This window comes from Dermacentor albipictus, chromosome 2 (genome assembly GCF_038994185.2).
Source record: "Dermacentor albipictus isolate Rhodes 1998 colony chromosome 2, USDA_Dalb.pri_finalv2, whole genome shotgun sequence".
Lineage (NCBI taxonomy): Eukaryota > Metazoa > Arthropoda > Arachnida > Ixodida > Ixodidae > Dermacentor > Dermacentor albipictus.
Window position 1 is genome coordinate 150,793,434 of NC_091822.1, and position 24,636 is coordinate 150,818,069.

Below are 24,636 nucleotides of genomic sequence, written 5' to 3' on the forward strand. Positions count from 1 at the left end.
ACTGAACCGTTCACTGCAAAATCATCAATTCCTGTACCACATGTCATACACCTTGGCTGTGCATGCCACAAGTAAGGCACATGTCACATGTTTTACATCTGCCCTGACTCACTGCTGCATGTGGGTGGTGGCATAACATGACTGCATATGTTGAGGTTCTTTATGCTAAGCACAAATGGACTGAGCAAAATTGTTTCACTTGCAGCTATTCTGTTTTGCAAAAGCCGTGGCTTCTGCTATGCAGAAAATATCTGTACACATACTTGCTGCTACACAGAAGCACCAACCAGCAAGTCGCAACAGAGTACGCAAGTAAAGAAAAAAATGCACTGAACAGCGGGATGGGCAGCCTGCATCTGGTGACATGGAGCATGTTTCCCATAAAGTGCCCTGTTGTCAAGGCAACTGGAGTGACAGGCCCGATGCCTCTTTAAGCTGGCACATCACATTGGAATGCAGCGTGCTTCAAATTTGAAGCAATGACCATATTAAGAGAATGAACGCAAGAAACGTGACAGGATGAACACTATGTCGTGGCCGTTATGTTAGTGGTACGTTGTATCCCTTGTGTTAATGCTATGGTTACTGATTTGAAGGGGTCATGACACCAAATTTTCAAGCCAGGATCATGCATTGTTTGTTGAACTATACAGGTTCCACAGCGAGCTGGCAAACAATGCCCAAATCTGCTTTAAAGCGAAGCTTTCTTTGACTAACTCACTGCGGCATCACATCTGTGGGTTGGTCTTCAGCACATTCACTGTGGTAGAAATTTGCGTCTGATCTTTTTTTTATATTGTAGTTGAACAATGTGCCAGTCCAGCAGCACTGATGGGTGATGAGATGAAGTGCGTTCTGCATGATCAACGTGCGCATTATACACACGGTTCAGTCAGCAGTCAGCCTTACGGCAGTCAGCCCTAGATGGTAGTTTCTAAAGGCATGCTCTGGTTTGTGCTGTTTGTTTCCATCATGGAAGTGCAAGAATTGTGGGTACAATACAACAGCAGCGCTTGTGCCATGCTGTTGGGTGCCAGAGTGGGCTGAATAAGGAAAGTCCGGTACAAGGCACACATGTTTTTGGAGCAGATGACACGGTGGTGGCCTTGCACACAAACCATGCTAAAATGGCGGTCGTGGTGAATGGGAGGGGTGTAGAGGCAGCGATTTCAAACAGAAATTTCGGGTTAAAATGTACACCGAGAGACTAATTCTTGTCTCTCTCTTCTACACTTAGGTGCAATGATAAGCTGAGAAGAACGACCATGTCATGGCCCTTATAAAAGTATGGACCAACTAGACCAAGAACAAGTTCTGCTAAATATGCTTCAAGTATCCCAAAGCATTATCGACAATATCTGGGTACACTGGATAATGAAATTTCCTTTCTCATACGTTTCTTGCTTCATGAGCTGGAATGGCCGAACAACTGGAGCACGTGAAGCTAAATTTCAAACACTGGTTCAATAAAAGTGGCGTGTGCAAACATAATAGTCATGATAGATGGCAGGAAGAGGAAGAGGCCAGAATCATCATTCAATTCTTACAGTGCCTTCACATAATATTGCTGTGAAGCACACTTCTTGGTGCAACAAAAATAATCAGGCAACTAAAATTTCACTTTTTACAAAAGGAAAAGTAATCTGCACAAAGACAGTCACTACCCATGAGAAAATGCCAGAAAGTGTCCTCAGCCTGATGGCATAAGACCCATTCACTAAGGTTTGCACTTACCTTTTTCTGATTTTAACTGCACAAGCACTTATACAGACCATTGAGCAAGTATTGCCTACTTCATGAATCTCATGACAAATATAAGGACTCATGGCTACCGTTTCCAACAATGCAAAGCGTCATAACAGTGCTGGCAGTCTTTGTTGCATGCTAAGATCTACTGAAAACCACGCAAAAAGGCATGGTCCTGAATAGGGGCAGTACGCAAGCACTTGTGTGCCGTCTTACTGGTCCACGTCTTGCATGTGCTGTACACAAGCACTTGTGTGCCGTCTTGCTGGTCCATGTCTTGTATGTGCTATTCTTGAGCAACTTGTGATATACCAGTGTGAGTATTTTTATCAGCTCCTCTTACACTTCTTATCTAGCCCTCAGGATGCATTCATCTTAATACCTAGTCCTGAAGTTTTATTATGATGCTTCATTTCTCCAGTGTACACATTTGTTTTCCAACAGTAAGGATATGATGTGGGCACACTGCTTTCATAAGATTGTTACTGTTCCAATTGTCAAAATGTGCACACACACATATCTACAGCTATCCACAAAGTAGTAACGCCCTGTTATGTGCCATCGGGACACAGTGCAGCATCCACTCACGTTTTGTAACTCCACTCTGCTGATAGCTTCAGCAGGGTGTCGTGTTGTCAAGCATTAACTGGCCTAGCTGCTGAGTGACAGAAGCACTGCATGACACAAGTCCACATTCGGGTGGAAGCTTGGCCATGCCATTACAGACTCCAGACATCAAAGTGCAGCTCACACGTGAATACACATAATACTGGCCACACCCATTTATTACTTGAAGTTCTTTTTTTAACCACTGAAGAGGAGACGGCTCCGCCCCTTGACTGAAGTGGCCATTCTGCTTTGATAACACTCAGGGACAATTCCTGAGCTGGCTTCACCAGGCACTTTCAGCACATACCATACTTACTTGATTCTGATACACCCTTGATTGTACTCGATTTTCATGGAAAGAAATAAAGCTAGGAATGTCCTCACGTGTAACACACACCTACATTTCCATACTTCCAGAAATTACAAATGTAATGCCCTTGATTGTTCACTCACCAGACAGTGACAGTGACGACAATTTATTGTCACTTTGACCAAAAAATATTATTGCACCCAATCTACAGTAGGCTTCGAATCACTTATCATCAGTATCATAAAACTCCTTTTCACTATCAACGGCACAGGACATCTTACATACAGTGAATTTTATGGCATTTGAGATACTGTTTTTTTTTAAGATGCCTTGGAGACCATGGCAGCAGCCATGTGAACACTGGACTAGATCAGAGAAATTTCTAATGCCAATGATGATAGTTACTTCCAGATACAGCGTAGAAAAAGCGCACACACAAGAAAGACACGGCAGACGAGGACGAGAGCTACTTCCAACTGTTTATTTCAATCGACACGCCCTCCGATTTTATAAAGTGAGCAACACTGCTATCTGCAGACAACAGCGTTCAAGAAGTCCAGTTTGGCACTGTGCAAAAGAATAGGCACTTTGCTTATACAGATAGGTGAATTCTTGTGGATAAAGAATGCTTCTAAAGACACTAGAGCCACCAAGATGGTGGTCTCATAACATAGTTTGATGATACTAGTTTGTCGCTATTATGGTTTTGGTTTTGTACTTGAATCTAACATGCATGTAATTATTTTGTAAACTTTCTGGAAAAAAGATATGCACATTAGAATCTAGTAAACAAGGTACTCAAAGGCTCTGGAGTAGAGAGGCGTTTCTCAAGCGACTCCTTATTGTAGGAATTGCTGAGCAGTGTTACTGACGAGTGGCAGCTGCCTGACTAGAGGGCTGCTGCTCACCTGAGCTCGGGTAGTCGAGAAGGGCTTCAAGTCGACACATGTTTTTGAATGTGGGATTCATTAGGAAGCTCAAAAGGAGGGGTGCAAAGTTACATTTCCTCAATAAACTGTAGTGGATTTGAACAGTGCTCTGGACTCTGATGTGCAGCACACTCCCACCTCTGGCTATTCCCTCAATGAAGGGTGCACCATGGTAGGACTTTGATATGCACAATTCACAGAGCAGCAGTGAATTAGCCTGATGCAACAGGCAAACCTTACAAAAGTGGCAGGTGTCTTAAAACATGCCATGTGCACAGGTGTCAGTTTTATGCATTTCCACACTGACACTTGCACATACGGCAGATTAGGAGTCACCTTGTACTTTTGTGAAGTTGCTTTCCACAACAAGAATCAAAATTCAGGAACCAACACCCAGGCCTGTGATGTTATTTGTCAAGAATTGGGTTTAGCCCCAGGCTAGTGTCAAAGAGACATTTAACTCTCTATAGAGCTTTACATAAGAAGCTTCCATAGCTAGTGTAGAATGACATGCCACAGCGGACATGATGTACTGCTGTCACTACTTTTATTTGGGAAAAGTGTAGCAGTGGCTATGGGGTCCCGCTCAGTCGCGAATGAGTGAGGGCGCACATTCTTTTTTGCTCCCTACGCTCGAGTCATATATACAGATGTTAAGTGCTGATGACATTTAGCAATGTTTAGCCCTGTCTCCCTTCCCCAAATAGGCCTTGGGCCGTCATTTAAATATGTATTATAGTACTCTGCTTTGATCGGTGCGGTTGTTACTTAGCGACTTAAATGGCTAATGGATTCGTCTATGTCTAGCTGCTGTCTTGTAGCTGTACTTGACTGGACAACCAATCACGTCTATATCTTAAACCACAGGATGCTGCTTTTCAATGATCCTGCTTATCGTCTTTCCCAACACTTTTCCTCCTTTTACGTATCTACTAATCTAGTCAAGCATCTGCTAGATCAAAGCTTCTTGTTCTTAAATGTTGAGATCATCATTGAAGAGCTTCAGTGCAGTACCCGGACAGTGATAGCACACAGTGTGGGCAAAAATGGTTGCACCACTATAGCCTTCCTGATCAGGAGTCTGGCTCCCAACAGACTATCTTTGCAGCATTGATATCAACACAAGCACTTGAGGCTAAGGAGGCTGTGCAGTTATTTTCTTAAAGACTTATTGACAATGCAAGCGTTAGGACACCTTGAAATGTTGAGCAGTGAGTTCTAACTTACCGCAAAGCCATGCCACAGAAGCTCCCGGTTCATGAAGTCAAACTGAACCTGCAGGAAACAAGCACATTTACATTGTCACTATTACTGAGAAGCACAATCTTCAAACTATTCATGCCAGATTGACCAACGAAACTTGCAAGGTTGGGCAGAAATGGGCACAAGTGGCTGTACTATGTGAAAACAGGCATATTAAAAAAGGTAGTGGTCACCACACCACCGACACTTGTGTAATGCTTGGTATGGCAAATAAGTTCTGTGGAAGAATGAAAGCTGGACGTTCACGAAAGGGAAAAATTGTCATCCACTAAGATTGCAGCAAGAAACTACAAGGGAAACCCATGCTAGTTGCTCAAAAAGAAATCTTTACAGTTCAAAAAAAAATTTGTGCTAGTCTGGAGACGGCACCCAGGATTAGTGCCATTCTGGGGCTACCATCTGAGTTAACCAGGAGGCCAGCAGGTAGCAGCACGAGTGAAAATTGTTCAACAACTCTAAACCATGGAAAACCAGTTCTGCGGATGCCCACAAGACCGAGAGGTGTATGAAAAGGAAAAAAAATGTCATTCACCCAAATTTCCTTGTAGTGTTTCCCTTGTAGCTTCCTGCTACAATCTGGGTATATGCAATTTTTTCCATTTCGAAATTGCTTGGCAAGGCACTGCCAGTGAGAGGGCAATACAGTCATTTCTAATGTAAACACATAATCATATTTGTACACCTAATTCTTTAAATGAGCACACAGTGCACAGAAAGTCTTTAAAAAACACAGTAGGTTTCGTTAAAGACAAATTCTGCCGATATGAGTTGCCTGATAAGTTGAACATCATGAAAACATTTTGTCTAGCCTCCCAATTCAGTGTCCTTCCTTCAATCTGAACTTCTGACAAAGGGAGAACTCAAGTGCTTCCCCTGCACAGCTTTCTAGCATGGGGTGTTGCATGGGCACTACATAACGCAGCCAAGAGGTAGCCACACTTATGTTCCTAATGGCATAGTTTCTTTCGACAGAGGCTGTACAGTGCCCTACAACAAGCTGTACTGCTTCACATTCTATGTTGCTTTTAATTATGGGAACCACATGTGCAGCAGTAAAATGAAGCTCTGTGAAAAAGTGCGAGAACATTCAGGCACACCAAGGGGCTTGATTTATTAACAATAACAACAGACAACGAAGCCAAGGAAAGCATAAACAAAATTAAATGCTGTTAAAAAAAATTGACGTAGAAATCAGGATAAAAATGGTAGTGAAGGTGGAAGACAATACAACTTTGCTGCCAATGGGAGCAGAACCTGCAATCTCCATGCAATACACTACCAATTAGTGCTACAATGACACCTGGGCCCCCATCTTCTTTCTTGGGTATTTGTCCATGTGTACTAAATCTATCCCTAGGATTGCAGTGTTAGCAAGCACCACTCACAACTGTGGCGGCCACTGTGAAACAGCTAGTCAATAACATGCGTCAAATAGTATTAGGGGGGTGCAAATAGCAATTCTTGAGAGCAAATCAAATACGCATCGAATCATATAGAATATTCAACAGTTCTAAATAGTTTTTGAATAATGAACAGCCCTTTTCACCTTTAATGTCAAACAGTGTTCAAATCCCACTTGTTTGCTACATTAGCAAACTTTTGTCTTTATGCTGCCCATTATAAAGTACACTTTGTCAAAAGCTCGACTGCAGTACAGTAAAAGCTCGTTAATTCGAACCGCAAGGGGAAGCCGCTTCAGTTCGAATTAACGAAAATTCGAACTAACGAAAGTGAAGGAGAGCAACAGTACACTGCGATTTGGAAGCAGTAGGGCGTGTCAGAAATTTGGCGTGTCAGAAAGTGATGGCGTGTGCCGCGGGTACACGCCATCTTCAAGTCGAAGCTCTGGGTCCGACTGTGCCACACCACCGATGTCCACCGAAACGAACGTTAGCCGAGGCTTAACACCATCACAATGAATCGCGACGGCCGATACCTCCTAAGCTGAAAACAGAGGTGCACAACCGACGAAGACTGCCGAGACAAACACGCTGAACATGTGAAGGTGGCAAAGGCCCTGATTTTTTGGTTGTTGATTGCAAGCGCAGCTGCGACGTACTTGATTCGCTGTGTTTTGGCGCTTGCCGTGCCATCTCCGCACAGCATTAGCAGCTGTACAAGATTTGCAAAGCCTCCGAGATTCGCAACGGGCAAGAAGTCTCGGAGGTTACGTAAAACAGAGAGGCGGCAGCCGCCGCTGCCTTCTGGCTGACCCCGCGTCGGTTAGATTTTTTTCCGATTTTGCCTTCTATCGCCATTCTCTCCGTTTCGGAGGCAATACAGCCTTGTGTGTAGGCACTAGGCGCGTTTCTCAGGCCGTGTGCCAGGCGAGCGTAGTTCGAATTATCCGTGAGGGAACCTTCTCGCGTTCGAATTAACGGACTTCTTTATATATAGACTTCTGTGGAGCTTGGCTGGACCAAATCGTACAGTTCGAATTATCCATAAATTCGAATTATTGAAGTTCGAATTAACGAGCTTTCACTGTATTACAAACAAATAAACAGGATTATTCGGAGCATGTGTGGTCATGAATTAGCAGAATGAAGGTTCAAATCTTTCTGTGACAACTTTTTTTTCAGAAAGCTACTAAAATATGCCAAAATTTTTCATGGCTGATTCACCGTGAACAGCTTTCACAATTGCAATATCAGCAATTCATTCGTTCTTTTTTGTTGTTGTTGTTTACTGTGAATTGCATCTTTATGTTTGTGAATTGCAGACAGGCAAAGCGAAAGAAACAGTCTATATAAAGCGCAATATTTCATGGGATGCTAGTAAACTGTGCTTTTGTTATCCTCCATGTGACGCATTACTGTTGACATGGCATGGTAACGAAATCATAGAGGCGCCAGTGGCACAGCAATTTTCTAGAGCACCATCCACACGTGAAAGGCCACAAGAGGCTCCAAATCTTCCTTGCAATCATTAATACTAAGTTAGACCTCTCCAAACACTAGAGTTTTCCATGTATAATTGTTTACTTCATTTGTTTTTATGTTTACTGTCATTAAGAAAAAAAATGGAACTGGGCAGGCAATGTAATACACAGAGTATATAACTGGTGGGCCATTAGAGCTACAAAATTGGTGCCAAGGGAAGGAAAGCGTAGTCGAGGATGGCACAAAATTGGATGGGGTGATGAAATGAGGAAACTTGCAGTCGCAGGTTGGAATCAGCAAAAGCAGTGGTTCTCAAATGGGGGTCCGCGAAACCCACGCCAGCAAAATAGCTGTGTGCAAATATTCGAAAAGTTTGAATATTATCAAATATTATATTTTTAATATTCGATTCAATATAGATATTCAAATATATTCAAACATTCAGTTGGATAAGAATATTCGGATCAAATTGAATACATTGTTGGCCGTGCGGCAACAAACACGGTTCTTAGCATATGTTTCTATCTAATCTCAGAATATTGTGCTTGCGACAAATTTCGTGCTGCTGGAGAAATTTTGCCTGTAAAGCACACTTAGCCACTAACCGTCTAAACTATGCGGGGAAGAAAGCCTCTTAGTAGCAAGGTGTACAGGTTTGCGGACGAGGGTGAACTTTTTATTTATTTATTTATTGCAGCACCACCTAAATTTTGAGCTTATTCCGTGACAGCAATTGCGATGAGTGACGATCTGCACAGGGTCAAATGCCTCCAAGTTTACGGGCATTTGATGTGGTATAAGGCACAGGTTGGCCAGGACAGTTAGAGGGAATTACTCTATTTTCCAAGTTAACATGAGCCAAACGCACAAAGATTTAGTATAATGGCATACTAGCCTCGTTTTGCAACATTGACAGTGACATTGCAATGTTGCAACATATCAAATTAACCCAACTAGCTAATAAATCCATGCACATATAATAACTCAATATTCGAAGCTTAAGCATTCGTAGTGGAAAAAGAAAAAAAGTGCGCATTTCTTGGAGGCGAGTTTAGCCATGACTCATTCCCAGTTCCGGGACCTGCTCCCGGAACCGCGGCAGCATTTCGCACAAGATAATAAAGAAATAAAAGACATCAGAATGTTCGTTGCCAATTTTGTCTGTCAAAAAGAAAATAAACCTTTGACCCACTGCCCCATCCCTGCAATGGGTCCCCCATCACTTCCACTGGTCCACAAGGGGTCCCTGACACATCCATCGCTGAGAAGTACTAAGCTAGAGCAAGACAGGTGTAATAGGAGATCGGTGGAAGAGGCCTTCATCCTCCCCCTGTGGACATAAACATAGGCTGCTGCTGCTGCTGATGACGATGGATTGTTTACTTGAGGTGAAGAAATGGCAAAAACAGCACCATTCCGGCACTGAAAAGGTGTTCGTGATTGCTGCAGCTGCTTCACTTTGTGCCGCCACTTTGAAAACCCATGGAAGCCAGACTTCTGCTTCGTTACCACCGACTGCACCCTCAAAAAAAATTTTTTCCCCATGGAAAGCTGGTGCCATCTAATAGTGCAGCATTCACACCAAAATGATGAAGTGACAGCCACAGGTATGTGGCACTGAGTAGATAAGAGGAAATCTCTGAACATGTGAGACTCAACACTAGCATATCTTGGCAGAAACACCTGGAAAAGCGAGACTAGTCCTTGGCACAGAAAGGGTTAAAAGGCAATCTTGTCAGTCCATTAGCATCAGTGTATATCTTCGAAAAATGCGCATTGAGTGCCGCAAAGGTGGAGTGAATAAAGCACTTTTTCTCTGTTTGGAATGGCCGCTGAGGATGGTGCCTCTACATTATCAAATAATCTTACAATAGAGTGTATTCAAGTTCAATCCCAAGAAGTTCATATAGATAGTAGTGATAAAGAGTAGTGCACAGCACCCATGGCCAAATGTCATGTCTGAGTGAAATTTGAGGGCGAGCAATTGTTGTTTAGGTGGGCAGAGCGACACAGCACAGCACACACTGCATAACTTCCTGTTCTTTATGTCCACTGTGGCAGGTATGACATTTGCTTCATTTTTCCTTCAGTTTCATGTTCGATTGTGCACAGCTGGCAATGTGAAATGGTCGAGAACTATTCGCATTTGCAAATGTAGTGACTATCTGATTCGAGAAAGAAATCAAGTAGGACAATCATCAATGCGTTATTTGACAATTTCGAACACCCCTACATATAGCATTAGTGAACATAACAGCACAAAGCATCAAAGGCATCAAGGCTGCCAGAGTCAAGAGTCGCGCTATGTAATGAGCGAAAATAATCAGAGGAGGAGAGGGGCTCGATTTATCGTGTAATGCACACACCACAATTCTGCGTTGACAATGTTCAAACCTGGTGAGGTGCCCTTTAAATGACAAATATTTTAGTGCAGTTGTATGTTGCTTAATGTTGATCCATAGAAGCCAAAGGATAAAAACATAATTACACTAACAGCTAGAACAACAATTGAACATCTGCAGCTCCACAATCTTCGATTGTGTTGCTGTGCCAGCACAGTTCAATGCTACTGCAAAAGCATCCTGGTGCCCTTCTATAGCAGCAGCCAATTCGGCGAGTCAGTTTAGCTCCCGACATGCTTGTATTCCCGGATAGGCAGTGCCACTATGCTATGTACTTTACACAACATCTGTGGTTGCTTCGGGCATCTGCATTGAGGTTGTCGAGATGTTCCTTCAGCACTGGTAACAGCCATTAACAGCAGGATAACAGCAGACTGGCAGGCGTATTCCTTTAACCTAGCATCACAATTACTTCAAAGCTACATTCTATGCTTGACATAGATAAGCAACTCGAAAGCACAGGTGTAAACAAGGGAATTGGAAAAGAGGGAGGTGTTGATCAGAGACATGCAAACACAGCCACACAACCAAAAATGCACACTTATCTGATGAAGGGGACATCAGAGCATGCTGACAATTGGAGGCAATGTGCAGAGTGGTAAGGGTGATGCGTGGGCAAAGCTACAAGTGTGGACGTGAATTAGGTGCATTGTGGGAAATGATATCAGTTTCAGTACATTGTTGCTTGGCTGTGTAGATGGGCCCCAACAGAATTAACTGGGTGTGTGAGGAAGAAACTTCATGCAACAGAGTAGTACTAACATGCCTTCAAGAATGTGCTGGCGAAATTTGAAAGTTGCAGGACAGACGAGAGAGCCACAAGGTAATATCAACTTGGACTAACTGCAGTGCACTTCGCAGCCTGCTGGGAGTTTAAAACACTTGCCACAAAACAACTAATGAATATATCAGGTTCACAATTTGTAGGGATGAGTGTGTGCTTAGATAAACATACCACTGAGTACTCAATCTCGTGGAGCAATTAAAGTAGTCACAATAAATTCACAAAATGCCACTGAAGCTTCAAGAACAATCTTTCACGTAGAAAAATAATTTTAAATTTGTTAGCATAAGAGAACATGTCGGGATTTTTTGATGAAGCTTACAATGCGCATAGTTCATATACTCTACATGTTGAAGCCTACACAATGGGGCAGGTATTTAACTACTACTACAGCCATCGTGCTATAACTGCTTCTGAATTGCAGGCATTTGTCTAATGCTCTTAGGCTCACTGCAACGGTGCTTGTACATCATCTATGCAGGATATACATCAAGTTGGTAGCTTCAAGTTTTACACACAAAATAACCTGCCATAGTTTCCTACTGAATTTACCGAAGGAAACTATAGCGCTTCGATCGCATACCTACTATGGGAGTGATGTTTACTACATGGATTTGTCCTATCTTCATGCTTGAGGCTTCAGACATTCTTGTGGCTTTATTTACTACACTTCATCTATCTAATTTACGAAGAAATCCCACATTTTTAACCAAAGAAGGCAAGATGACTGTGCACACATGTGAAATTGCTAATTGCTGCAGTTGTAACACAATATTTTGTTCAAAGTCAATACTTTGCAATGTTACAAAGCCGTACGAAGGCGGGAGGAGGAAATTTAGGCAAATCCATGTATATTAACCATCACTCGCACGCTGACTGAATCGCCACATTTTCGGCTCCCGTAGACACCAGTGCCAGAGTTCTCCCTAGTAATTTTTGTAGGAAATTCTATGCCACCAACCACAGCGATTCAGAGAAAGGAATGTTTCTAAATGTGGCAGGTGGGTTTGCAGTGGTCCTACACGTCCCCACTGTCATGCATGCCAAGCTCCCATCGTCTGTGAATGTCTTGCGGGTTGTGAGCAGAGACAGCCATGTCATCCTGCCTCATTTCTTCCTTCAATGCATCCAGGTAAATGCTGCTGCATGTGTTGGACTGCAAGAGTCTCGGAGTGAACAAGTCAGCCAGAAACGATCATACGTTTTCCAAAAGATTCTGTGCCAGTGCACATGACTTCATTTATGCAAGAGTGGCTGTCTGAAAATTTTTACAACATCACTCTGAAGATGCAGCCCTCTAACTAGTCAAATCTGAACCGGATTTACTGTTACGTGCAGGTGGCACTGTTGAAAGGGAGACCAACAAGCAGCCTCACAACACCAAAGAATCCTTGAAGACAGCTGTAGTGGACGCAATGGGCAACGCTCACAAGGAGCACTTTATCAAGGACTGTTGATGCTTTCAAAGGCAAATTGAGGTCATGACTGAAGGTAGATTCATTGAATGAAATTCAGTAAAAGGAAGTTGGTGACCTTTATATCAAATGTGCTTAGAGTAGAGTAGACTGGTTCTTCTAAAAGAGAAGTGATGCTTTGCCTCACTCAGGTGTTTGTTCTCAGATACCTGAGGCAACCTGCATAATAAAAGTTTCTTTCAGAGTTTGTAAATGCTAGTTTAAAGGTATTTATTGCGAGAGGATGCACTTTCAAGGTCGCTGGTGTCAAGAGAATAACCAGTGACTTGCCAAGGAAAAGTCCCATTACTGGCCTGTATTGTCAACGTGGAGGAAAGACAGAAAGCTTAGTGTCCTACGTGCTCAACAGAGCCGTACCAGTTTTACCACAAACTATGACTTCAGCATTCAGAAAGGTATCCAAGCAACAGCGTCCACGGTGCTACTATCACGTGTCCCAAAGATCAAGCGAGTGTCCGGAAAAGTATTCAAGTGACAGCATCTGCAGAAGCTTAGAACTGGCCTGAGAAGGAGGTTGAAAAGTGTTCACATGATGGTGTTCGCACAATGGTGATGGTGTACGCACGAGTTCATCCAATGTCTGTAGGAGCTTGGAGCTGTTTCCTGGAAATCGCACAGTGTTCATAAAAGTGCAGTGAACAAATCAGGGGATGGGTCTCGTTGCACTAACACTAGCTCCACCTGCAGATTTGGTTGCAATTCGGCAAAGATTACACAAGAATGCCAATTTTTGTTTCCCTATGACGTGGAGCATGTCATGCCGCTTGATCGCAAAGCACATGCAAGCACGCAATTAGGAGCAAATATCTGCAGCTACTGACATGTCTATTCATTATTTTTGCACCACATGAATTTCAGTGAGTATTAATTGGCTGCCCAATATGGCTACACATAAAATTTCACTCATGATGTGGCTTACCTCACGCAACAGAGGTCGTGCAGAATGGCCATTGACAACACCGACAATCCTGTTGCTCAGTGAGCAGTAGCTGCCTCGAACCAGAAACAAGATGAAGTTGGCCACAGAAGCCATGCGGACAGCTGTTTCTATGTGACGAATTCCATTTTCCACCTACAAAACGTCAAGACGGGAACAGAAGGAACGGCACATTAAATTAATTAAGGTGTCTAAGCTGTTTTTTACACAGTATATACTTGTTAGAACCTCCTTTATTTATGCTATGCACAAGCACAATTGCAGCTGGTCTCATACGAAAACTGTCACTTAAATTTGGTACCATCAAGGTACAGAGCAAATTAGGAGAAGGATTGAGCTACAATGCTGAATTCTTGATACAACAGCAAACAATAAGGCAAATCAGTTCTGTGAAAACCTGGAAGGTGGAGGAAGGTTCATGAAAGGTAAAATTGTCGTTTACATAAACGTAACGTGAAAATACAAAGAAAACTCATACGGGTTTCTCAGAAATAAAGATTTGCAGTTGAAGAAAAATTTTGTCCTGGCCTGGAGATCAAACCTGGGAGCAATGCCTTTTTGGGGTGGTCACACTACCATCTCAGCTAACCTGACGGCTAGCAGATCACAGAGCGAGGCTTAATTAATCAACAATTCGAAGCATGGGAACACTGATTCTGGGAGTTCAGCTCTGTGAAACAAGGTCGAGGAAGGTTCATAAAAGAGAAAATTGTCATTCATTCGAATGTAGGACAAAGATACAAAGGAAACCCATACAGGTTTCTCGGAAAGGACAATTTTTTTTTCTAAGACCTATAGTCTTCATGTGTTACATTTGAGTGCACGACAATTTTTCTTTTATGTACAGCAAACAAATACACGCAAGAAATTTACAGCAAATACAAAAATGTTCTCGAATAGTCGATCTAAAAGCTTTAGTGTTTCCCATGATGGTGACAGGAGCAGGCAGATGGTTCCATTTATTACTGCTTTTTGCAACAAAAGAATAAAAACGATGAAGTCTGAGAAAATAAAACAGGTATTTAATGTTGATGATCAAGGCTGGTTACACCATGTACCCTAAATGCCTGGAAAGTGGAAAATATTGATCAGTATGCTTTGCCTGAGCCGTGCTCACATAAACCGTTCGCTTTCCGAACAATCGGTTCTTTTGCTACAAGATGGGCTGTCCGCAAAGATTGTGGGAGCACAGCCAATAGATTAGCGAGCGCAGCCCTGGAAGTTTGCACTGCTAATTTGGGCTTCAGTTAGGGACGATACAGTAACGGCAGAATGTTTCTGTAGCTTAAAAAATATAAGCATGTTACACTGAAAGCTTTCTTTTACTCTCGAAACATATCATCTGCGCAGATCAAGTTATGCTCAAATGTTACAACAATTTATTGCCCCATTATTTTTCTTTGGCCACTAGGTGGTACCGCACATGAACAGCGACGTTTGTCATCTGTTGCAAGTCGTATGCTACTGCATGTTCAAAGGTGCACTCAAATCGCCCTGAATATCGTGAATGAATTCCTGCCAGTACACTGGCAGTTCTTGCTTGCACGGAAGCAGCAAGGCCCCGCCTGCACGACTGCTGCACTATCGTTCCGACAAAGCCTACACGGAGAAACAAATGGCAACGTGCGGATGCTGTCTTGTTGAACTAGTGAAACAAATGCCGAAGTACAGCACCTCATAAAGTAGCGCAGGCAAATATAATGAACCTCACATCTCATTGACTCTTCCGTCATGTCATCACATAATAAGGCTTACTTGGTCCCACATGGGTCTCAATGCCAGCCTTCTAGTAGTTTTTAAGAAACAACCGCCATATCTGATGAAAGCGGGGTTGGCAGGGCTCAGTCCTTGGGACAAGCGCAGCCAGAATATGGCGACGGCATGAAAAAGCTGTGTTGGCACTGGCCCTGCCGTTGGTTGTAAGCGGAAGGCGCTGCTGTTGGCCTACCACTGTTATATCACCTTGGCCACTTTGTGTATTGCATCGCAGAACGATGACTTTGACACTGATAATGTTATGCTGTTCTGAAGGTGGAAGTTGTTCCCAGAAAGACAAGCAACACTCAAAACACAACGAATGAAGCAAGCACGGTCGTCACTTGCAAAAACGAATAAAGGACACTTGAGTCTGGCTGCTTAAGTAGAGTTGCACCATCGAATCTTCCAGATGTGCTCCTGTCGAGGTGGTATATTCTGGAATGCGGCAAAAATATCTACTAGGGCACCTACAAACTGATACATGAAGAGTCCGTCTTTCGGGAAAGTATTACGGTTCTGCTGCGTTCAAAAACTATGCGTTACTTGGTAGTGTGAGAGCACAGCTGTGTGAGAACAGGAACGTGATATAGCTGCATAGTGAAAGCGAATGAAACTCGTGCGGCACTATACAGAATAGCGACGATGTTCAAGAAACTTCATACACTGCAAGCCCGTCTTTGACTGAGCGACTCGGTGAAAACAAACCCTCGCAAGAAGTCAAACAATCACGAGTTGCCCAAGGACGTAAACACGGCTGGATCAGAAAAAACGGAATGCACAAAGGACCTTTTTCTGCCTCCCGAGGCCACTGGCTCGCTGGCTACCGAGAATGCCTACCAAGCAGCCAAAGAAGTGGCAGTGGAATACGTCTTCATATAGAAAAAATGGGTCCCGGGACACCAGTCACCGAGGTTGCGTGAGCAAAGACAAGACGATGAGAGCAGTGAACATTACAAGCCTATGCCCAGCGCCTTGTCTGCTACAAATGCAATGGCCATTCATTCCAAAGGGAACAGCAAAGCAAACGACCTCACCGCCTATTCCACTTCTAGCAAATGACGAGTTTCGTTTTCGAATGATTGACATGACCGTGACTTGTGCGTATTTTATGGTGCCACCCTGCCGCAATGGTGGCCGCTGACAAAAGCACGGCGCCAATAAATCGGAAAAGAGAGCCACTTGCATGATTGCAACCCTGGTCGTAGACCATATACTAAGATACACAGCAGAGCTGTCTCTGACAGTTGGCAATTAATTTGCTTATTTCCCTTAACGATGCCACAACAAATCCGCTTGACCTCAGTATGCACAGCATGCCTGCACTGCTCACCCCCTCCACTACAGGCCTTAGTTGGTGCTTCACCACTTCTCCAGGCAAGCGAACATCAACATGTGAATGTCTGCAGTGTGAGCCGAAGCAGATGAAAAATATTTATGCCCACTGATAAGCAACAAGCGACCTACAGTGCAAGCATGTGTAGCAGATGATGAACCAAGATGACCGACGGGGTAGGCAACACAGCAGCGGAAGAAACACACCAAATCTAGTGGAGCAACTGCACAGAGCAACTGCGACCATCGATGTCAGTGCATCAAGTGGCGAAACTGCCCCCTTGCTACATCAAAAAGGGAACCGTTCCGTTAGCAGACCCGTCAGCTCTCCTGTTCATCTTGCTCCGTGGTCATAGCCACAGGCATCATATGACTGATCAGGCATATGCCGACACGTCTGGCATGGTCAGTAAGCAAGACAATGGTGCAGTCGCACACTCTGACGGCAGTGAACAATGGTTCCCATTTATACATGGACTTCAACCTTGGTTTCACCACCAGCTAGTGGACAGATTTTTCATCTCCAGAAAAGCGGTGACAAAACTTCTTGCACTGTACCATTTGTGTACCGCTTCTCAACACTTTGTCTGTCACCACGCATTTCCAAAAGCAGTGCCAGAAAAGCTTGGCACCTGAGGTTATGAAAAGAACAGGAATGTTTACTTGGCCACCGCTGCAGCGCGAGGCCACTGTGTTTGCGAGACAGTAAATACAGGACTGTTCAAGTAAGTACAATATTGCATCTTCAACTCAGAACAACAAACTTCCATTTTTGCAACACATCGATGCAAATGTGAATGTAGTACCACCATAGCTGCAAGTGTACTTGCAGAGCCATAAGTAAGTCATCGTGGTTATTTGTTTTTGTTGCACTCCTTCCTTATGCTAGCAATGGGGAACATATTTATTATTACGCTTAGCTTTGTGACAGAGCTGGAAAACTAAAAGAAAGTGGCTCACTTGTCTCAACCCTAGCAGAAACTGCCATGGCTTGTTTTAAGTGCATTATTTTCATTAAGGGAGGCTAAATATAACGATGCAACTGGCACAGGCTGCAATGCAAAGGTCGAGAAATTAGCTAAACACTAACAATCTCAAAATTGCACTTCTCATGCACGTAAAAATGACCACATACGCAATGTATAAAAAGTGCTTTAAGGGAGAGAGGCAGACACCTTGGAGGCTCTATGAGCATACCTTGTCACTCTGCACTTGAGGAAGAACCCGAAGAAAAGGCTTTAGGCATCGTTCCCGGAACCAGGGCAGGCCGATGCCGAGAAGAATGAGCGCACACGTCTGGCGTCTAGTAATGCGACTGAGGCTTGCTCCGTTTGCAAAGAACTCTAGGCCCAGGAGCCTCTGGCCAACTGTGGCCCCACACTCATACACGGTGAACTGAAAGCAAGCGTGAAAGTTTTTATGAGCACGAAATTAACTCTTGAAAAATAATTTAACATGTGTAAACGTGCTCAACACAAGAAACATGGTGACAAATTGAGCTAGCCAACTAGAAATCATTCTTAAAGACAAAATAACAGTGCTATGACTTCGATATCTGAGGGTTATGCGGAAAAACTTAGCAACAACTTTATCTGAGGCAGGAGGGAAAAAGTTCACTGAGAAGAGCACTGTCACACAATAATGTTGCGCCTTAACTGGTGGCATCTCATATCTTGAGGCAAAATCCTTTCCCAAAAACTGCGAGGTATGAAATTCAATTATGTACACTGATGTCAGTGCCATGACTTGCATGCAGGCAAGTGTAAGAAAGGGAACGGTGGCCTACAATTCTGTCTGCCGATGGGTGACCTTTAGGTGAGCAAATGATGAGACAGTTTTAAAAGAACAATGTAAACAGCTCTACCAAGCCTAACTGTCACCTCAAGCGTCTTGCATTCTTGTCCAGCTAAATGCATGGCAACAATGACTGACTTTGACCAGGCATACTGTTGGTCATTGATGCCAGATAGAATAGTAGAAAAGAAGCAAATTTTAAGTATAAGCTCACCAGACATAAAAAGAAAGAACAGTGAGCCTATTCTTGTGTGTGTGCGCAAATTCACCAAAACATTGAACACTGCAAAGTTTAACATTGTCAAACAGGCTTCAACAAAAAAAATAAAGCGTCAGTAAATCAATAATGTTGCACTGAGACTAACGGCAAAGTATATGTCAATGTATGAAAACAAACTGTTCCTTAATTAAAAATGACCTTCTGGATTCCTTTTCAGCCTAGCACTCAAATGCTTAAAACAAGGTAAGCACAGCAAGCCACACTAATACCCCTGTCGCAAGCCCATATTTAATTACCCCTATAACCAAACAGCCCATTGAAATATGCGAGCCTCATTGACTCTTGTACAAGCTCACGGAAGAGATTGAACGGGGCTTGTGGATTTTGACGGTGTCTGGTTTTAATGGTCCTTAAATTGAGGATGTAGAAGTAGCATAAGTCTGATATTCTAGAGTGCTCCTCCATTTTATTCAAGAAAGTAGATGGCAGGACTGCCGGTCAATTGAAGTCATTTCTCTCCATAATACTTCCAAAGTAAATATTTTGCAACCAGCAGCTCCAGGCATCTACTCAGAAGCAATGCCTTGTCCTAGGAACCACCAAGAAGCGTTATTGAAGCTCAAGGTTTCGTCAGTCTAGGGGTGGCAGTGTTCTCATATTAGCGGTATTGGGAAAGCTTTGTCAAGGGGTTATTTGTGAATATTGACGTAAGCCTCATATACTCAATAGACGAAGCAAGCTAAAATGTAATGAATTATCATGGGACATTCAAATACAAATGACTAGGCACTTGGAACGAAGTGAATTCAATGCACTATGGTGATGAAGCAGCGGCACGAGAGTTCATGCTGTACTCCACTGTTCTTACACATCAAACGCAGCGTACGGGTGCGGTGGCTACGCTCTGCTTGGGGAACAACACATGATAATTTCAGCACAGATGGGCTGTTCGCTTGTGCTGAAATTGTCAAGTTTTGTCAACGCCCATAACATTAACTTCTAAAGCCACATGACGAAGATGGAATAAAGCACCAACAGCGTGATTGCTGCAGTGATGATAGCTACTCAAGCAAACATTACATGCATGCTTTAGCCGATTAAGAGTATTTGGTGTTAGGGTCTCTCACTGATTCTCATGTGCATGCTTTATCAAACTGCACTGCGTCCGGAGGAAGCGATGCATTCTGCTACTTGCACTGAAATGTCTCACGACAGCACTGCTTGCATCATCGTGCTGACACGACAATTGTTCACATGCATCCTGAATACATTCACAGTTATATATTGTGGCATCGTGCATAGATGCTGAGCTACGATTTGAAACAGCGCGTGCCATTGTTATGCACTTGGTACACGAATGGAAGGGGTAGCTGTTGCCACCATGTCTTTGCTTGAAGAACGTGTACTCACCCCATATAGAACTGCCCGCAGGATGGCCTTAATCTCTGGTTCGAAAGTCGGGTAGAAGTTTCCCTGAAGAGATACATGCATTTGAGCGTTGAAACAGCAGACAAAACACACGACGAGTCATATCGGCGACGATGAGTACAAGCTCGTTACTTACGCCCGCATGCTTGAACACGTCGCTGAGCTTGTTCCTGAATAACGCAAACAACTCATCGTCGAGTTCAACAGCGTCAAGCTGAAAATAGACCACAATGTGAATGTGAATGCATGCCAGTAAGTAAAATCCACTGTAAGTACGTTGCTGCGGCGCTTTCCCAATGTGCACGAAACGATTCTAGGCGATCGTCTCAAATCTCGGAAGGCCAGTGAAATTCACCAGCGGCGTTACCTGTTCACTAACAGCACAGTTTAAGGTGTTCCCAATCTGCATACGCAAATAAACGAGGAAAAGCTTGTGCACGAAGAAACGTTCAGCGATCAGACTGACTGAAACTATTTGCTCCGACCTCGGATATGGAGTGCTACACAAAGAATCATGCGCGGGTGACGACAGCCACAGAAAAGAAATACACAATACCTGACTGACTCGAGAGCCGACGACTGGTTTCTCCGTGCTCATTTGTTACGGACAAGCGAAAGGTCACTGCAAAATTAACGCGTCGAGAAAAGTAGAAGGAAGTCCTGTAAGAGCATCGCAAGGTATCGTAACCAAAACTTGTCAAGAAAACACACTAGCGAAAAGACGGTGAAGTACGAAACTTCACACGCGTTAACTTTTCTGTAAACTGACTTACTTCCAACCGAATCTCAAAGAAGGCAAGCGCGACAGAGCAGAAAAACAAGGAAAACAAATCCTAAATCTTGCAGAAACTAAAGCAGAGTGCCGCCATATTGGCGATGACAATACCGATGGGAGTGACTGAACTCCCATTGGCGTCGACAAATCCAACCCAATCCAATTACGACTTGGTTTTTGTTTCTCGTTTGTTTGCCGTTCGTACGAGCTTTCCCGTTGGTATGTATGAAACTTCTGTAATATGCCCGTGTATCATTAATATGCTAACGTTCTAACATACATCAAAGAAATATGCATTTTCAGCTTTCCCGCAACGCTGACACTGTTGATATAATGCTACAACGGTGTTGCAAAAGGTAACACTTTTCTCGTGCTGAAAATTATTTTCCTTGTACGAAGTCAGCTGCCGCTGCAGACTCTCGTACTCTTCAGTTTTAAGCATGGTTTCCAGTTGATTTTCTCATTTTGGCATGTCTACCTTATAATCAGCAATGAAAGTATGAACTATAAAAATAATTAAGAGGCGCTTTTCGCGCACTTACCACGAGTTAGCCAACCTCCTTGGTTAATCATGGCTTATTTTACCTGACAGATTATTATATGCGTCTATATCTGTTTTACTGGTTTTATTGTGAAATCTGAATATCCTGGGATATTGTGTTGGGGAGACCGTCATCAATATCCAGAAGAAATTACTATTTTCATTAAGAACAACCAACTTTTATTTTCTATTTAGCCTAGCATTACAATCACAGAGCCAAATCAATGAATCTGTAGGCGGGCATCACCCGACAAGGCTCTATTTCAGGTGAAGGAGGGGGCAAGCATTGGCTTCACCTTTCCTGGTAAGAAGCTACGGGACCTTCCACTCCAGCAGTTTTTCTTTAACCTCCTTGGACGGGACATACATACATTAGGCATTGTGGAAGCTAACTCCATTGACACCGACAAATCGCTGGTCCCGGCCTGTTGCATTTGTGACATGGGTGCACAGCGCACATCGCTTGTCATGTACAAATACTACAAAACATACAGGCACGTAGCTACAGAAGTTATGGCCTCACGAGCCGCACTGCGGGGCAACAACTTTTGCTTGTCTGCGGAGCCAAGTCCTTCTCGTACGATCTCAACCGGCAACGACTGAACGCCTCCAGGGGGGAGGGGGGGGTGTACATTCTCTTCGGAAGGCTCTACTGACTGAAAATCCCACGATGTACTTCCGTGTATTCATGGTACCGTGAGAAACCGCGAATGAAGCACGTTTTCGGATAACGCAGTGAGCCCATTGGTACATGTGCCTGCGGCGCCACCGCCGCCTTGATTTGCAGGATGATCTGGTACGTAATATATTGTTCCTGTGAGCGTATAGGTTTTCGTACGTGGGACCTTTTGACGTACGTTACGGACATTACCTGTCGGGTTAATTAACGCAGCACATATGACGCCCGTATGCTGCCGCTCCAAACGACGGCAGCATGCTTCTTGGCCCCGCCACCTTTTCCTTCTTTCGTTCGTTCTTTCTCTTCCTGCGCTAAAAAGAACTTAGAATAGCGGAGACGGTACATACAACCCAAAGCGATATCTGGGAACATCAGCAGGCGCCTCTACAACTTGAAAGACAATATATATATATATTTGTGTGTGTGTTTGTGTGTGTGTGTGTGTGATTTCATCGGTACCGATATGTTTACACGAGGAGATAAGTTATGCAGTTGGTGTTAACAATAATTCACGAATTAAATAAAGCAATCATGTATCACAGTGATGGTCTGCTTCCTAAAATGCGGGAGGAGTATTAAAAAGGAAGGATGCCGGTATGACTAGCCAATAAATCATCAAAGCACCGTTCAGCCATCACCAGACATATTCCTTTGAATTTTACACCTTTTTAAGAGCGTTCATGAATATATGCTTTAGAAGACCAAACTATGCAGCATGCGAATTACTGAAAAAAAAGGCTTGTTCTCTCATAAAATCTCACCTTACGGCGACTAAGTTATAAGCTAGTTTTTTTTTTTTTTGCGCTCTCTATAAACCTTGTTTTACCAGGATCAGGTAAAAATTTTCTTACGGTCATGTTTTTAGTGCAAGCTAACTTACTGTACTTTCACCAATTTAAGTACTCCCTGAATGTAACCGCCTCCCGCCCCATTTCAGCTATTGTCCGCATGGAAGATAACGAAGGACTTATAGATAGATAGATAGATAGATAGATAGATAGATAGATAGATAGATAGATAGATAGATAGATAGATAGATAGACAGACAGACAGACAGACAGACAGACAGACAGACAGACAGACAGACAGATAGATAGATAGATAGATAGATAGATAGATAGATAGATAGATAGATAGATAGATAGATAGATAGATAGATAGATAGATAGATAGATAGATAGATAGATAGATAGATAGATAGATAGATAGATAGATAGATAGATAGATAGATAACCATATTGAAATTATGGGGCTTTACGTGCCAAAACCCCTATGTGATTATGAGGCACGCCGTAGTGGGGAGGCCGAAACATGTCCGTTGCAATGCCGGTCTAGTCCCTACGTAGAGCTGCACTGCTCGAAGCAGCGGCACAACGACGTGCCGCTGTTCGCCTCTGCAGTCCGAGCGTTACCGAGGCCACCTAACGGCGAAGCATGCGTGGTATACGCGCGCCGTCTAAATTACTACTCGACGTCCGTACGCGCAGCGCGTATGGCGGTTCTTTCCGGCCATATTCTCTCACACTCAGTGTGACCCTGGTCCCCTGGTTAGACGCCACAATAGCCAAGAACCACGACGCGAAGGACTCCCCTCCATCTCGGGCGTGTGGAGTGCACGACCCGTTTAACGGGAGGGAAAATGACAGGCAGGTGCTGATCAGAAGTGGTCCGACCTCGGCGGGACGGCCTTCCCGAGCCGTGCTTCCGCTCCGATCGCGTCTGTCACAAAGCTTCTTCGGTCCGTCACGCTCCGTACTAAGTGCGAGGCTCGAAATACGCAGCCTGCGTCGGTCATGCGCTCCCCTGGACGCCGCGCTTTGTGTGTACAAACTCTCGAGTGAGCGAATGGTACGCCGCCAGAACGTGACAGAAGACCAAGGTTCGCGGGTCACGACGTCGGTTGCGAAACGCTGTTCGTCAAAACTGCAGTTTCTTTGTCTCCGAGTGTTCCTCTCTTTCTTCACAGCGAGCAGGTTTCTGTTGCGTACGGGAGCGGGAAAAAAATTATGGGGTTTTACGTGCCAAAACCGCTTTCTGATTATTATTATGACTCCAGAAATTTGGACCACCTGGGGTTCTTTAATACAGGAGCGGAACAAGTCGAGAGTATGACAGGAGCGACGTTAGACAGAAGTACTACGTCTGGTCGGGATGATATACATGCATACTTAAAAAGAAATAGTCCCGACACTGACCGAAATGGTTTAAGATATATTTACGTTTCGGTTCCCCCTGGGGAACCTTGTTCACAATCTAGTACACGCGTAAATATATTTTTAAACCATTCTGGTCGGTGTCAGGACCTCTTCTTTTTAAGGAGCGGAACAATTAAGCAGCGCAAGCAGCACATACGCAACGCCCGCGGTATTCGCGGCCGCCGAATGACCATAGAGAAAGAAATGTAATGACGTCATACAGAGATGTGGTGGCGCTGCCGTCGTTTTGAAAGCGGTAACGTTGTGCGAAAGTTAGTTCTCGCGAGACGCGTGGTTCAAAGGTTCACTATATTATACAGCATATAGCCAAGAAGCTGTGGTCCAGTGTGCACGCGTATTCGTCTGTTTTTCTTTCTTTCTTTCGCACGCTCCCCCTGATGGCTGAAAGGAAGGAAAGGACATTATTGTGATTCAGTGTCCTCTTGAGTACATTGGGCAGATTCTGGCAGGCAACTGATGTGAATGTTCGGGATCGCGTATCTTTTTTTCACCCGCCGGTTAGCCAGAGAACTTTCAGGCTTACGTACATCGCGGTGTCGTGAGGTCACTTGCGTAG

At 43.8% G+C, this 24,636-nt stretch overlaps 1 protein-coding gene across 2 annotated transcripts in view; it reads right to left on the minus strand.

The window, feature by feature from the left end:
* The window catches only part of Pex2 (peroxin 2), a 28,307-nt gene extending 7,550 nt beyond the window's left edge, over positions 1 to 20,757 (minus strand). Inside the window, exons 1-7 of one of the 2 annotated variants that reach the window (XM_065429213.1) lie at positions 20,643 to 20,757; positions 20,426 to 20,491; positions 20,006 to 20,083; positions 19,852 to 19,914; positions 17,625 to 17,822; positions 13,320 to 13,472; positions 4,822 to 4,869 (exon numbers count right to left, since the gene is read on the minus strand). In XM_065429213.1, coding sequence (XP_065285285.1) covers positions 4,822 to 4,869; positions 13,320 to 13,472; positions 17,625 to 17,822; positions 19,852 to 19,914; positions 20,006 to 20,083; positions 20,426 to 20,467 — 582 coding nt within the window. In that variant the 5' untranslated portion in view covers positions 20,468 to 20,491; positions 20,643 to 20,757. Of the gene's footprint in view, positions 1 to 4,821; positions 4,870 to 13,319; positions 13,473 to 17,624; positions 17,823 to 19,851; positions 19,915 to 20,005; positions 20,084 to 20,425; positions 20,530 to 20,642 lie in introns of both variants that reach the window. The other variant, XM_065429215.1, reaches the window with a different exon arrangement.
* Between the last annotated feature and the right edge of the window lie 3,879 nt (positions 20,758 to 24,636).